The sequence below is a fragment of the Psammomys obesus genome, unplaced genomic scaffold (assembly GCF_907164565.1).
Source record: "Psammomys obesus unplaced genomic scaffold, mPsaObe1.curated_primary_1811, whole genome shotgun sequence".
Classification (NCBI taxonomy): Eukaryota; Metazoa; Chordata; class Mammalia; order Rodentia; family Muridae; genus Psammomys; species Psammomys obesus.
Genome location: NW_026596088.1, coordinates 7541249 through 7554222, shown reverse-complemented (window position 1 = coordinate 7554222; position 12974 = coordinate 7541249). Strand labels below are relative to the sequence as shown.

Here is a 12974-nt window from a genome sequence, read left to right as displayed (position 1 = left end):
TTCTGAATCCTCTGAGATTATTTCCTGAATCCTGTGCCTGGGTGAATCAGTATCACATCTGACACTTCGTTAACCGACACAAAGATGAAACGTGCTTCACCACGCTCGCGGCGGACAAGACAGGCCTCAGTGTTCATTGTCATGGCTGGTCCCAAAAGGGAAGGTCCAAGTCCAGGGCTGCAGGCCTTCCTGGCTGCCTCCACCGCGAGGCTGGCGTTGAGCTTTGGCCTGGGGTGACGCACGCTGTCACTGATTAACCAGCCCTGTAAGCCCTGTGCTGCCCGCACTGCTTAGGGAAAGACACCTGGCCAGGCTCGGGTGGACGCAGAAAATGTCTACCCGCTATCACCAAGCAGCGAGTGACAGCTACCTGGAACTTCTGAAGGAGGCCACCAAGCGAGATCTGAATCTCTCGGATGAAGATGGCATGACACCCACGCTCCTGGCTGCCTACCACGGCAACCTCGAGGCCCTAGAAATAATCTGCAGCAGAGGGTGAGTGATTTCTGTCAGGGCAGCCTGGGTGGGGGACGCCTCCCCAGCAGCCTCCCGCATAGGCATGGTGCCCCTTTCTAGGCTCTTCAAGTTGGCTTTTCGAGAGAGACAAGACTAAGCTAGATATGGTTTCTTTCTGTGTTAAAACAGCCATCCTGGAGTCACTCGGCCAGAGGGGAGGGGTGGGGTGGGTATTGTAATAATATGCATTGAACACCATCATGGTTGACTCTTTAGAAAGAGATCAGTGTTCCACTTGGTTTAGTCTTTTTGGTTAAGACATGCTTTTATTTTACTTTTTCAGTTGTGTCACTAAAATCGGTCTTTTATGAGCATCCAGTTTTGGTATAAGCCCCTGATTCTTGGATGGAATTTCTGGCTTTACAAGCTATAAAAGGGCCCTTCAGTCCATCTTTACTTTTATTAGTTTTTTTTTTCTTCTAGTCAACACACACACACACACACACACACACACACACACACACACACAGCACTCCTTAAATTTTAATTCAGGTCTTTGCTAACTCTTTTATTCTGCTTACCCTGCCCATTGCCAGAAGGCTAGTCAGGGTTATTCATTGTGACTTAAGAAGGGGAGAGATGGAGCAAGAGAGAAGGCTGAGGGAGTGGGGGAGGGAAAAAGGAGAGTAAGGAAGGAATAAGGGAGCCAAGTGAATCCAGCACATATTTAGCACCTGGTAAAGGACAGCCCTCCTTCTATTCTCCTTTCTTTCTTTTCTTTTCTTTCTTCTTTCTTTCTTTCTTCCTCTGATTCCCTCCTCCTCATCCTTCTTCCTTATTCCTCTTCCTCTTTTTCTTCTTTTTCTCTTCCTCCTTCTCCTCCTTCTTCAGTTTTGGTACTGTCCAGAGGGAGCTGATGAACAAAATGTGTGAGTTCCTGTCGTGGCAAACAGATTTGAGAAGAAATGCCAAGCAAGTGGCTTATAGTAGATGTGACAAAGCTTGTTCCAGGGAGAGGGTGGGGTGGAGTTAAGCTGGTATTAGAACGACAAGGAGCTGATCAAGAACTGAAGGAAGCATCTTTCTCCTAAGCACTGTGCACTCCAAGAATGGAAGATGTTGAGTTGGGCTGGGCATGACCTGTACAGGGACTGGCCATACAACCAGACTATCAGGAGCCCTGAGAATCTGTTAAGGACTTGAATCTCATCCCAAGGGCCAGGAAACCACACCCTGGGTTTACAAAGGAAGCCATCAGATATATATTTATGCTTATTAATATTGTCCTGGTGCTGGTGCAGTGGTCACAGAGAATGTCCAGGGACATTCAAGGTGACCTGAGCTAACAGGGTGACTGTGGCGATAGGTAGATACAAGGAGATTTGAGTGACAGTTTGGATGTTGATTATATAGTGATAGGATGTGTCAAACAAAGGAAGAGAAGAGTCAACATCTGTGTTTGGATTAAACAGATTATAGATATGGACACCTCATTGAGTTAGGGGACATGTCAGAAAGACTGTGGGCATCCACAGTCTACACTGAATCTTCTGAAAACTTAGGTCTAGATAAATCTTTCTTCTTCTAAGTCAATGTCTCAGTTATGTTTTTTACAGTAACGAAGATCTAATATACTCCCTCAATTTAATTTACAAGGATACCTTAGTTTTATAAACAGCAAATTTTCCCAGGTTATCCTCCTGTTGGATACAGATTTATTTTTCTGCTTTGCAGTATTACAATTAGTCTTCTACATAAATCTTTGTTCATACTTTCTTTTGAGTGTAAATTATCAGAACTGAAGTTTTTAAATTAGTTGACATGAACTTGTGCTATGATAACAGACTACCTCAGGTGAGGTAATTTCTAGAGGATAGAATTTATTCTCATAGTTTTACGAGCAGCCAGGAAGTCTAAGATGAAGTTGGCAGGAAGCTCAGTGTCGAGAAAGGCCCAGTCTCTGCTTCCAAGATGGCTCCTTATTGCTGCCACTTCTGAAGGTAGAAAGGCAGAGTCCTTACATCATAGAAGAGACAAAAGAATGGGTTAAAGAAACAAAAAATAAGAAAAAGAAAATCCCCTTCCTTGATAAAGAATCCCCTTCACAAGGTGAAAGGCAGGGCTCCTGGTGAGGATGAAAAGTCCAAAAGTCCAATGCTGAGCAGCCACTGCATTTCCATCGTTGAGAGCTGTTTATCTGCAACCTTGCACTGCTTTTATAATGAGTTCTTCAACACTGATGTATAAAATTGATTTTCAGAGAAGTGGGTGGGAAGAGGGGTGAATGTTAGCATGCCACAGGGCACATGTGGAGGTCGGAGGGCAGCCTCGGGTGGCAGTCCTCCAGTTTGCACAGTGTTTGAAAGCGGGTCCCCTGCTGATCACAGGATAGCTGGCCCACACACTCTCCTGCCTCTGCCTCTCATCTTGCCAGAGGAGCGCTGGCATTAGAAAAACCTCCGTGTCCGGCTTTATATGAATTCCGGGGACTGGAACTCAGGGCCTTATGCTTGTACGTCAAGCAATTTACCCACCGACCCATCTCCACAGCCTTCAAAATGCTTTTAAACTTAATGGTGTCTTTGTCATATATAGTACAAATATGTTTACAGTTCATATTTTAACAATTGGTAACTTAAGTAGAAATATGAATATATAATACTTTATATATACTTATTGAATATATTCATCTATGAAATAGATTCTAAGTGAATCTAATCTCTGCTACATAGTTCTAATTTCAAGGTCGTTCATTCAAAAATAGTGGCCGATAAATATCTTCCAGTTTTTTTTCTTTTGCCCATATGTGCAAACGCAATTTTTCCTTAAAAGGGCAATCATACAAGGTGTACTGATAACAGTTTATCATTATCAATCTGCACTTAAAAGTGGATATGCCTACCACTGTTTTTCATGACCACACTATATTCTGTTGTGTGGTTTTTATCACTACGTATTTATTTATTTTAAATTAACAACTAAAACTTGCACAGCCAAGCATGACGATAGCGCACACCTATATTCCCAGCACCTTGCAGCAGGAAAATTGTGAGCCTGATGCCAGTCTGAACTTCATAACAAGTCCCTGTCTCCGAAACCTTGCTTACCTTTTATGATACACAGCACAGTGTTTTAAATACATTTGCATTATGGAATGATTGGATCAAGCTAATTCTATGATGCCATGTGTGACATCATTTTTGTCATGGGGATATTTAAACTGTATCCTCTTAACAAGTCTCAAGTGTGTAACGAACTTTTCTTAAAGAGTTATCACATTGTAGAGCACATTGCTTGAACTTTCCCCCCTTAATGGACATTTTGTGTCCTTAAACCTGTATCACCACTCATCTCTCCCCACCCCCAACCACCATCTACTCAAGAGACTTCTAGAGCATCCGTATTGTTAATGTTCCACATTTAAGTGAAATTGTGAGGTATTTGGTTTCTTCATTTGTTTGTTTTTTGTTTGTTTGTTGGGTATGTTGGTTGGTTTTTCAAGACAGGGTTTCTCTGTGTAGCCTTGCCTGCCCTGGACCAGGCCATAGACCATGCTGGCCTTGAACTCACGGAGATCTGCCTGCTTCTGCCTCCCTGAGTGATGGGATTAAAGGCATGTGCCAGCACACCCGGCTTAGTGTTTATCTTTTTTTCTTTTTTTTTTTTTTTTTTCTTTGCCTAGCTTATTTCATTGAGCATAAATGTCCTCTGGGCTCATCCATGTTTCTAAATGCAGGGTAGTCTTATTCTTTAAGGCAAAATAGTGTTCTGGTATGCATATATATGTATGTATATATAGATGTGCATGTATCTATAATCTTCAGCAGGAACAACCTTATTCGTTCAGCTCTGTCCTTATTCATTCAGCCCTGTCCTTCAAAATAGAGCAGCAGATTCTGGGATGCCCTGGTGTCAGTCTTTTGATGCATATCCTGCCAAACAATCTGAGCCAGATTATGCTTTTCCCAGCATGGTCCTTTCCTCATGATTCCACTGAAACCAAACAACTGATAGATGTCAATCATTTCCTGTTGGACAGGCAAACACCACCAGTGTGTGGTTTTAATGGACATTTCCTTTATTATTGTAAGTGTAAATAATCCCTTTTTATGTAGAAAAAACATTTTTGATGGAATTACTGTTTTCTGAGAACAGCTTTACACATACTCAAAATCAACTTCAAAAGAAGAAATTGGAGTAGAACAGATGCCTAGAGTGTTGTAATTTAAGTAAATTACCCACTTAGGGACAATAAGAAGCCCGCTTCAAAAAATATTGCACAAAATTATTGCTTACTAAAAATCAAGGGCAAAATGTGGCTTGTTTTAAAATTGCTTCAGAAAGTTTCGAAAACTGGGTTTAGCAACATGCACTGGAATCCTGTTGCTGAGGAAGGAGAGACAGGAGGATCTCTGGGCTTCCCGGCCAGTCAGTTGAGCTAATTGGTGAACTCTAGTTTTAGTGAGAAAGAATAAAAACCGCAAATCAATTAAAGAAGACACCCAGGTTAACCTTTGCCCTCTATGTGTATGTTCTGGAGCATGCACACATGTACACACACACACATGCACATGTAGACGCGCACACGCGCGCACACACACACACACAAGGAGAAATATGAGTCAAGCATGATGGTGCCTGTAATCCCAGAAATCAGTAGACTGAGGCTGGAGGATTCTGAATTGAAAGCTGGCCTTAGTTGCATAGAAAGGCTCTTTACTAACAAAGAGAGGGAGTACGGAGTACAATTAGATTTACAAAGATTTCGTGAAACTTGACATTTAAACAAAAAAACCTTAGTATCGATTGGAAAGTTGTCATTAGGATTTAGATGCACTAGGAAAACCCACAGATCATCTTCTTGACTGCTTCATTTGTAAATATGGGATTCTGCATTTGAATTTTTCTATAAAGAAGCCCTGCCCCATTTCAGGCATTCTTCCTTGCATCTTAAGAGCACCACTGAAGACCCACTGACAGGAAAAAAATTCCCTCCATTCTGCCTGAAGTGTACAGATCCAACCCAGACTCTTAACATCCTGCTACTGCCTGCTACATCACATCGTCCAGCACCTTCTCCGTCAGCTTCTGCAAGCCAAGGAGAATTCAGGCAAATTTAATCGGCGTGTTTTTGTTTATGTCGCAGTCACATCTTGGCTGCTTTCCACGTCCCCTTTGATGTCTGGGGTGCTTAAGGGGTCCTTTTAAAACGGTGTTCAGTTAAGTAAATACAGAGTGAAGCCACATGGTAGAGTATGAAGAACTGTGCTCCCCAAAGATTCGACCGTGCCAAGGCTAGTAGGAGGGGCCTTCCTTTGATCCAAAATAATTAAATTGGGCTAACTGGCTGGAGCCCTCTTAACAGAGGCTGCCTGACAAAACGGCATTATTTGACGTTTGCTTTCCTTAGATCCAATTTTATTTTCTTTCCTTCCTTTTCCCGTTCCTTACCCATAACTCCATACTGTCTGGTCACACGGATGTACACTTCCCCAAATGTGATATCACCCATCTTTATCACTGCTCGTGCTGTGCTGTTCTCGGTGGGAAACAGACAGCCAACCTATGGCTGGATCATATGGCTGGTGCACAATGGGCTTTTCTTGGACTTCATTGTGTTTTTCTTTTAAGACTGAGCCAACATTTTTTTTTTTTTTTTAATCCATGAAGTTATGGAGTTCAGCCTTGATTTGAAAAGCAGATGTGGTAATGCTGCTAGGGCACAGGCTGAGCGGCCCCACTACTGCAGTTTCTAGGATCTTGAGCTTTTCTTAGTCTTTGTTGAGAAAGCAAACTGGGCATCTGGTCACTTGTCTTCTTTGGGCAGATTTTGAGGTTTCATCTAGAAACTACAGATGATAAAAGGAGAAAAAAAATGCAGGCTTTCCCTCTTGGGAAAATTAATTAACTTGGCAAATAGAACCTAGCTGCTTGATAAACAAAATAGCACTGCAGATACTTAACTACAAGAGTGAGGCTTGTGTGCTGGTTTACACCTGTATTCCTCATACTTGTGACAAGAGGTTCAGCACAAGTTTGATGACAGCTTGAACTGCACAGTGGGTTCCAGACTGTCTGAGATACATAGTAAGATGCTGCCTCAAAAATGAATAAATAAATATAAAGAAAGATAGCTGGATAGATGGACAGACGAATGGTAAGATGGCTTACCATTCTGTGGTTAATAGCATTTGCTACTAAGGCTGATGTCTTGAGATTGGTCCCTGGTTTCCACGTGGTGAAAGAGGAGAACTCACTAATGCAAGTTGCCCTCTGACCTCCATATGCACATGGTGGTACAACTCATATCCAAACATATACATACAGAAAATAATTAAAAACCCCACAAGAGTGTTAGTGGTAGAAATGGCCATGAGAAAAGATAAATCTGAGTATGGAGAAATGATGATAATATACATTGAATATGCATAGTTTACCAAGCACTGTTCTATGTTATTTATATATGTGTTTAAGTTCACACAAAAACTCTATCAGGGGCATTATTATTAATAAGAATAAGCAGTTAAGATAGAAGTCTTGTGGCTGCTTAAGAGGACAGGCTGGGTTATATACATGGAAGACTTTCATTATGACACAGATGGTTAAGCATGGGACAGGCCTGACCCCAGGGATGCTGCCTGTTGGGCTTAGGGCATAAGTCCATGGTAGAACACTTCACAGGCACAGAAGAGGCCCTATGTTATACCCTTAGCACTGCAAAAATAAAAACGGAAGTGTGCTGCCTGCTAGCATCATTCAACACAATTGTACCCTCCAGGGGTCTTTACTCCTCGGATGACAACTACTTCATGACTGAGACGACCAGGGGATTACAAGGAGACCAAGTCTGATTCATCCAATTAGAGAATTTCTGGTTGGGCCACATTAGCATAGGGAGCCTGTGAATCACCTGAAAGATCTTGTCAGGTCCTAGATTCTAACTCAGTAAGTCTGGGTTGGGCTCCAAATTCTGCATGTCAACAAAATCATAGGTAATCTGCTGCTGCTGCTGACTGACTGCATGTTTGAGTCAAAACAACTACTCAAGGTAGAAGCAGTATGGTACATTATTGTCCTTTGCAAGGGTATGAATCTCTTCTGTTTCTGTTTCAGCCTTCCCAGCAGCAGTGGTGAGAGGTTTTTCAACTCACCTCCTTCCTGCCCTTCAGTAAGATCTGTCCTTGCATCTCGAGGCCTTGCATCTCAAGAAACCCTTGTTTTCTGGTTGATTTTTGTTTTGCTTTGTTTTCCACATTTGACTCATGGGAGGGCTGAAGCATTGGTGAGAATCAGTTCTCTCTAAATCCTCAGATAATAAGCTAAATTGTCAGGACAAATGAAAATCAATTAAAGACAAAAAATATCAAAATTCTATAAACGTATCATTGAGCAAAGTAAGTTTATTAACATATAGCACTTGCAATTCACCATTTCATAGGTCACTGTTTTGTTTTTGTGTGCGCGTGTGTGTGTGTGCACGCGTGCGCGCTCTGAAGTTACGAGTGTCCACAATATTGCTATGGTGGAAGTAAAATAGCATAGTATTGCATGTGTATTTTAATCTTTGCATCCAGTGAGGTGATACAGTAACATGAAAATTTTCAAGACGGGTAGATTTATATCATTGTAATATTATAAATTAGGGCTTTGATTTTTTTTTTTCCCATGAGCAAGCCTATTGTTAAACACAAGTATGTCATTGGATGATATTGTTCTTGGCTTCAGGGAAACTTATAATTGAGTTCAATTAGAATTAGCCACGGTTCTGTATTTCCTTCTTCTTGGTCATGTGACCCAGTTCTGGCTAATGTAATATGAAAGTGACTCTGCAAGAAAGATTTTTTTGGGAAGCTTTATTTCTGCTTCTAAAAGAGAGGCATGGGGTAGGGATGGCTTTTCCTGTTTCTGGCCATCTGGTAGATCTGGCTGTGACACAGCTAAACTCAGCAGCCATCATATGTCAACGTCAAGGCAGGATAAACATGCATTTTGTTGGTTGTTTTTATTTTTCTTTATAGACCTCATGTTCAGTGAAAAATATAATTTAACATGCATCTCTCATCTTTTCTTTTCTAGTGGGGACCCTGATAAATGTGACATCTGGGGAAACACCCCTCTGCATTATGCAGCCTCCAATGGCCACACCCACTGCATTGCATTCCTAGTCAACTTTGGTGCCAACATCTTTGCTCTGGATAATGACTTGAAGTCTCCGCTGGATGCTGCAGCCAGCAGGGAGCAGAAAGAATGTGTTGCTCTCCTGGATAAGGCTGCCACCATCCAGAACAACGAGAACCCCAAGAAGGTCACAAGACTGAAGGAACAGGCTCTGAAGAATGCCAGGAGGCAGATGAAAGAATGTGAGCGGCTTCAGGAGAAGCACCAAAACAAGATGGCGCGAACCTATAGCAAGGAGGACTCTGGGACTCTTTCTTCTTCCCATGGTACCTTCTCCAGGTCATCCCTTTCAAATGCTTCTGCTGGGGGATTTGGGTCACTGTCTAAAGGCATTAAAGATACTTTCAAGATAAAATTTAAGAAGAACAAAGACACAGCAGAGCAGGTTGGGAAGGATGGCAGAAACGGGCAGAGGCCAGTGATGGAAGTGTTCAGAGAGGAGGAGGAAGAAGACACGTTTCCAGAAGACTTCAAAGAGAAGCTCCATTTCTCAGGAGACAAAGCGATTCTCAACCGCCCAGGTCTAGGAAGTATCGTTTTTAGAAGGAACAGAGTACTGGGCCTTGAGGACGTCTCAGAAAGCAAGAGGGAGTTGGAGTTTAAAATGCCCAGTGAGTTGTTCCAAAGACAAGGAGCAGCAGGGGCTGATGAAGAGGAGGAGGAGAAGGAGGAAGAGGAAGGAGTGGCGAACAGCATTGCAGGTGATCTTCCTTGGGATGAAGAAGAAGTAGAATGGGAGGAAGATGCGGTTGATGCCACTCCGCTGGAAGTGTTCCTGCAATCTCAGCACCTGGAGGAATTCCTTCCCATCTTCATGAGAGAGCAGATTGACCTAGAAGCCCTGCTGCTTTGTTCTGATGAGGACCTTCAGAATATCCACATGCAGCTGGGCCCCAGAAAGAAAGTCCTTAATGCCATAGACAAAAGGAAGCAGGCGCTCCGGCAGCCTGGGCAGCTGGTCGACACCAGCCTCTGATGGAGGGCATTGATGAATAGGGTGGCCTGAGCATGGCGGTCATGCTAAGTTTCCCCGGAAGCACCACAGAAGGAACCCTGTACCTGGTCTCTGTCCAATGACAGACCACTGGTCGTAGGAGTTAGGATTTTACAGAGGACCCCCCCACCGCCCCAAACAGAGGCCCAGACTCTGGGAGACAGTCAGTATCCAACTAAACCATTAGTGAGAAAAGCTGGGAGACCTTGGAACAGAGAAATGAGGGATCTCTTCCTGCCTTTGCATTCTCTGTAGGCCGAGGGCTCTCACTGGTCTGAAACCCAAAGCCTAACTTAAACGGATGGATCTAACCTTTTAACAGATGTTTACAAACAGCTGTGTTGAGTTTATGACACTTCTGCGTGAGAATCAGGACGGTGGAGCAGGTAGCAGGATGGCAGAAAGAAAACACAGGTTTGCCCGTTGTGGACTGAATTCTAACGCTTGCGTATAGAAGCCCAAACCCTTAAGTGAGTGTTTTCGGAGATAGCGCTTTAAAGATGTGATGAAGGTTAAATGAGGTTATGAGGGCAGGCGCTTAATTCCATATAACTTAAAAGACAAAGAAGACACACCAAGAGTGTGCTCACACAGGGAGAAAAGAGGCTAGCAGGAAGGCAGCTGTCAACCAGCCAAGGAGAGAGGCCCCCAGGGAAATCAAACTTGACCACAGTTTGGACTTTTGGCCTCCCGAGATGCGAAAATAAACTTACGTTGTTTGAGCCAGTCTGTCTGCAGTGTTCTGTTATGGCAGCCTCGGCTGACAAGGGTGGTGTGTGAACAAGTGGACAGGGAAAGGAGAGCAAGAGGGATTCAGAAAAACAATGCCTGTCCTATTTCACAATTTCTCTAAGGGTCACGCGCCGTCTGGGACATAAAAAAGGAGAAAAAGGGGATAGTTTTTCGGAAGATTGATGGTAAAAGTGAATGTTGCACGTTGATGCTCGCTATGCCTTTACTTGGTGTGCATGTAGAGCTAACCTCTACCACAGTGGCCTGGCCAGACAGCCCCGCCAGGAAGAAGTGACTGAAAAGCATGCAAGAGAGTCCTTGTCAGAGACAGCCCGCTGCTCCCCTTGCTGGGCAACCCACAAGAAGACCAAGCTGTCCATCGTGTACATATGTGTTGGGGGCCTAGGTCCAGCTCATACACGGTGCTTCAGTCTCCGCAGGCATCCCCGGGCCCAGGTTAGTTGCCTCTGCTGGTCTTCTTGTGGAGCTCCTACTCCCTCTGGGGCCTTCTATCCTTCCTCCCACTCTTCCACAAGGCTCCCTGTGCTCTACCCAACGTTTGGCTGTGAGTCTCAGCGTCTGTTTCCATCTGCTGCTGGGCGGGACCTCTCAAGGGACAGCTGTGCTGGGCTCCCGTTTGCAGGCGTAACAGAATGGTGTCAGGGGTCGGTTCCCTCCCACGGTGTGGCCAGGCCTTGGTTGGACAGTCCCTCAATCTCTGCTCCATCTTTATCTCTACACATCCTATAGGCAGGGTAACTATTGCATGGAAGCTTTTGTAGAAGGGTTGTTGTTCTTCCTTGGAGTCCTGTCTGGTTAGGGGGTGGCCTCTTCAGTCTCCATATCCCCCTCTACTAGTAGGGGTCTCCACTAGAGTCACCCCCAAATTCTCCCTGAAACTTACCCTGTCTAGGTCTCCAGCCTGTCTCAGACATGTCTCAGGCCATGGTTTCTCTTCTCTCCGAATGTCCCTTGTCGTCCCTTTCCCCCTCCTGTTCCCTCTCTTTGAGCACTTTTCGATTTCCCCTTTTCAGTGAGATTCATGTACCCTCCCTTGGGCGCTCCTTGTTAACTTCTTACTTATAAGTGGATATTATTCATATCCACTTAGGGTAACCATACTACAATTCAGACCCAAACCTTTCTTCCTTGGTTATGAACAAATGTCTATCCCCCCTAGATAGGTACCAATGGCAGACCAAAGAAACAGTTCTATCTGAGTCTAGCTCGAAACCATGGTGCTTTTGGAGTTAGTTAATAGGAATATAGGCAATTCAAAGGTAACAGTATCAGCTAAAAGCCTACCCTAAGCGTGAGTGATGAGTCACAAAAGGTGCATCCTGGGAGCTTCCTGACTATGTGGCAGGCAGCTCCACCAAAGAGAATCTTCCCTCCCCAGCAGCTTCCTGATCCTAGAAAATTCTCTATAGTTTCTTGAGTCTTCTGAGCCTCCCTCCTGGTGTAATATTAATAATAGACTCTTGAGGGTTTCTCTTGAGGGTATTAGACTTTATGAGTGAGGCATATTTTGCTTAACAATCTTTGATTTCTGAAAATGTCTTAATTTTATTCTTTACAGTTGAATAACATTCCATTGTGTAATCCACTGTATTTTCTTTTTCCATTCATCTGTTGATGGACCCCCAGGCTGGTCCTATTTCCTGGCTTATTATGAACAGCACAGCAATAAATATGTATGTGCAGGTCTGTGTGGTATGCTGAATGGGATGTCTGGGTTACACGATAGTTCTGTTCTTAGCTTTTTGGAGGGCTGCCACACTGCATTCCATAGTTTACTTTCCCACCAGCAATGTATAAAGTTCCCCTTTCCAATGTCTTGCCAGCATTTTTTTTTTTTTACGCAGACAGCTTTTAAAACACAATCTCGAATTGAAACCACTCCCAACCAACAGCTAAGTTTTATTAGAATTTTGTAGCCAGACTACTTACCAGGTAGAGTTCACTACCAACTGTGTGTCTACTATTTTTGCCCAGCTGAATTCCCATTCACATCTAAGTTCCTTCAAGAGGCTTCGTACAGGGTACAGATGCTCAAATGTGATGAACTCACTCATTCGTCCTCAGTGATTGGATCCAAGGGCGTCTGGGTTATTGGATATGTTACATTACAGGATACTTGTCTACAAACACTGGCTTTTGTTGTGGAATAAACTGAAGTTGTACTTGTTCTTAATGACGCACGTAAAAGCACTTGTCATGGGAAGGAATTAGGGGTTTTCCGGCCTGAGTCTGTCTCACATCATCACTGGAGATCCTGAATCCCCTCTAGTTACCTAGAGGTAACTAGAGAACCTCCTGAGACACTGTCTTTTTATCCTACCCTAAATTATATAGTGAGGAGAGGAATGAACCTACATATGGGACGCCTGATGCTTTTAAAAAGATCTCTTGGCCACGAGACATGTCTTTGTGGGACCTCTTGTTTTAGTTATAACTAACTGATGGATTCCTTTCACCATCCAGTCAATCACTCAAGTGAACTACGTTGTGGCTTCTACTACCAAAGGAGCCCCCTTATCTATGTTTCCTTAAACATCTAAAATCGATTCACAAAGCTACATAACATATGATTGGATGTATCAGAAATTTCTAG

General features: G+C 43.5%; 1 protein-coding gene across 1 annotated transcript; it reads left to right on the top strand.

Moving 5' to 3' along the window:
• The first annotated feature begins 257 nt into the window (after positions 1-257).
• Positions 258-10350, top strand: Anks4b (ankyrin repeat and sterile alpha motif domain containing 4B). The gene is made up of 2 exons (XM_055627674.1): positions 258-495; positions 8533-10350. Exons 1-2 carry the CDS (start codon positions 332-334, stop codon positions 9608-9610), a joined length of 1242 nt encoding a protein of 413 aa, XP_055483649.1. The 5' UTR covers positions 258-331; the 3' UTR covers positions 9611-10350.
• Positions 10351-12974: the final 2624 nt, after the last annotated feature.

What these genes read in the sequence shown, in the direction of transcription:
- Anks4b (XM_055627674.1), top strand. Translation starts at nt 332, where the DNA reads ATGTCTACCCGCTATCACCAAGCAGCGAGTGACAGCTACCTGGAACTT. An exon ending in GAAATAATCTGCAGCAGAGG is followed by an intron (nt 496 to 8,532) that starts GTGAGTGATTTC and finishes TTTCTTTTCTAG; the next exon opens with TGGGGACCCTGATAAATGTG.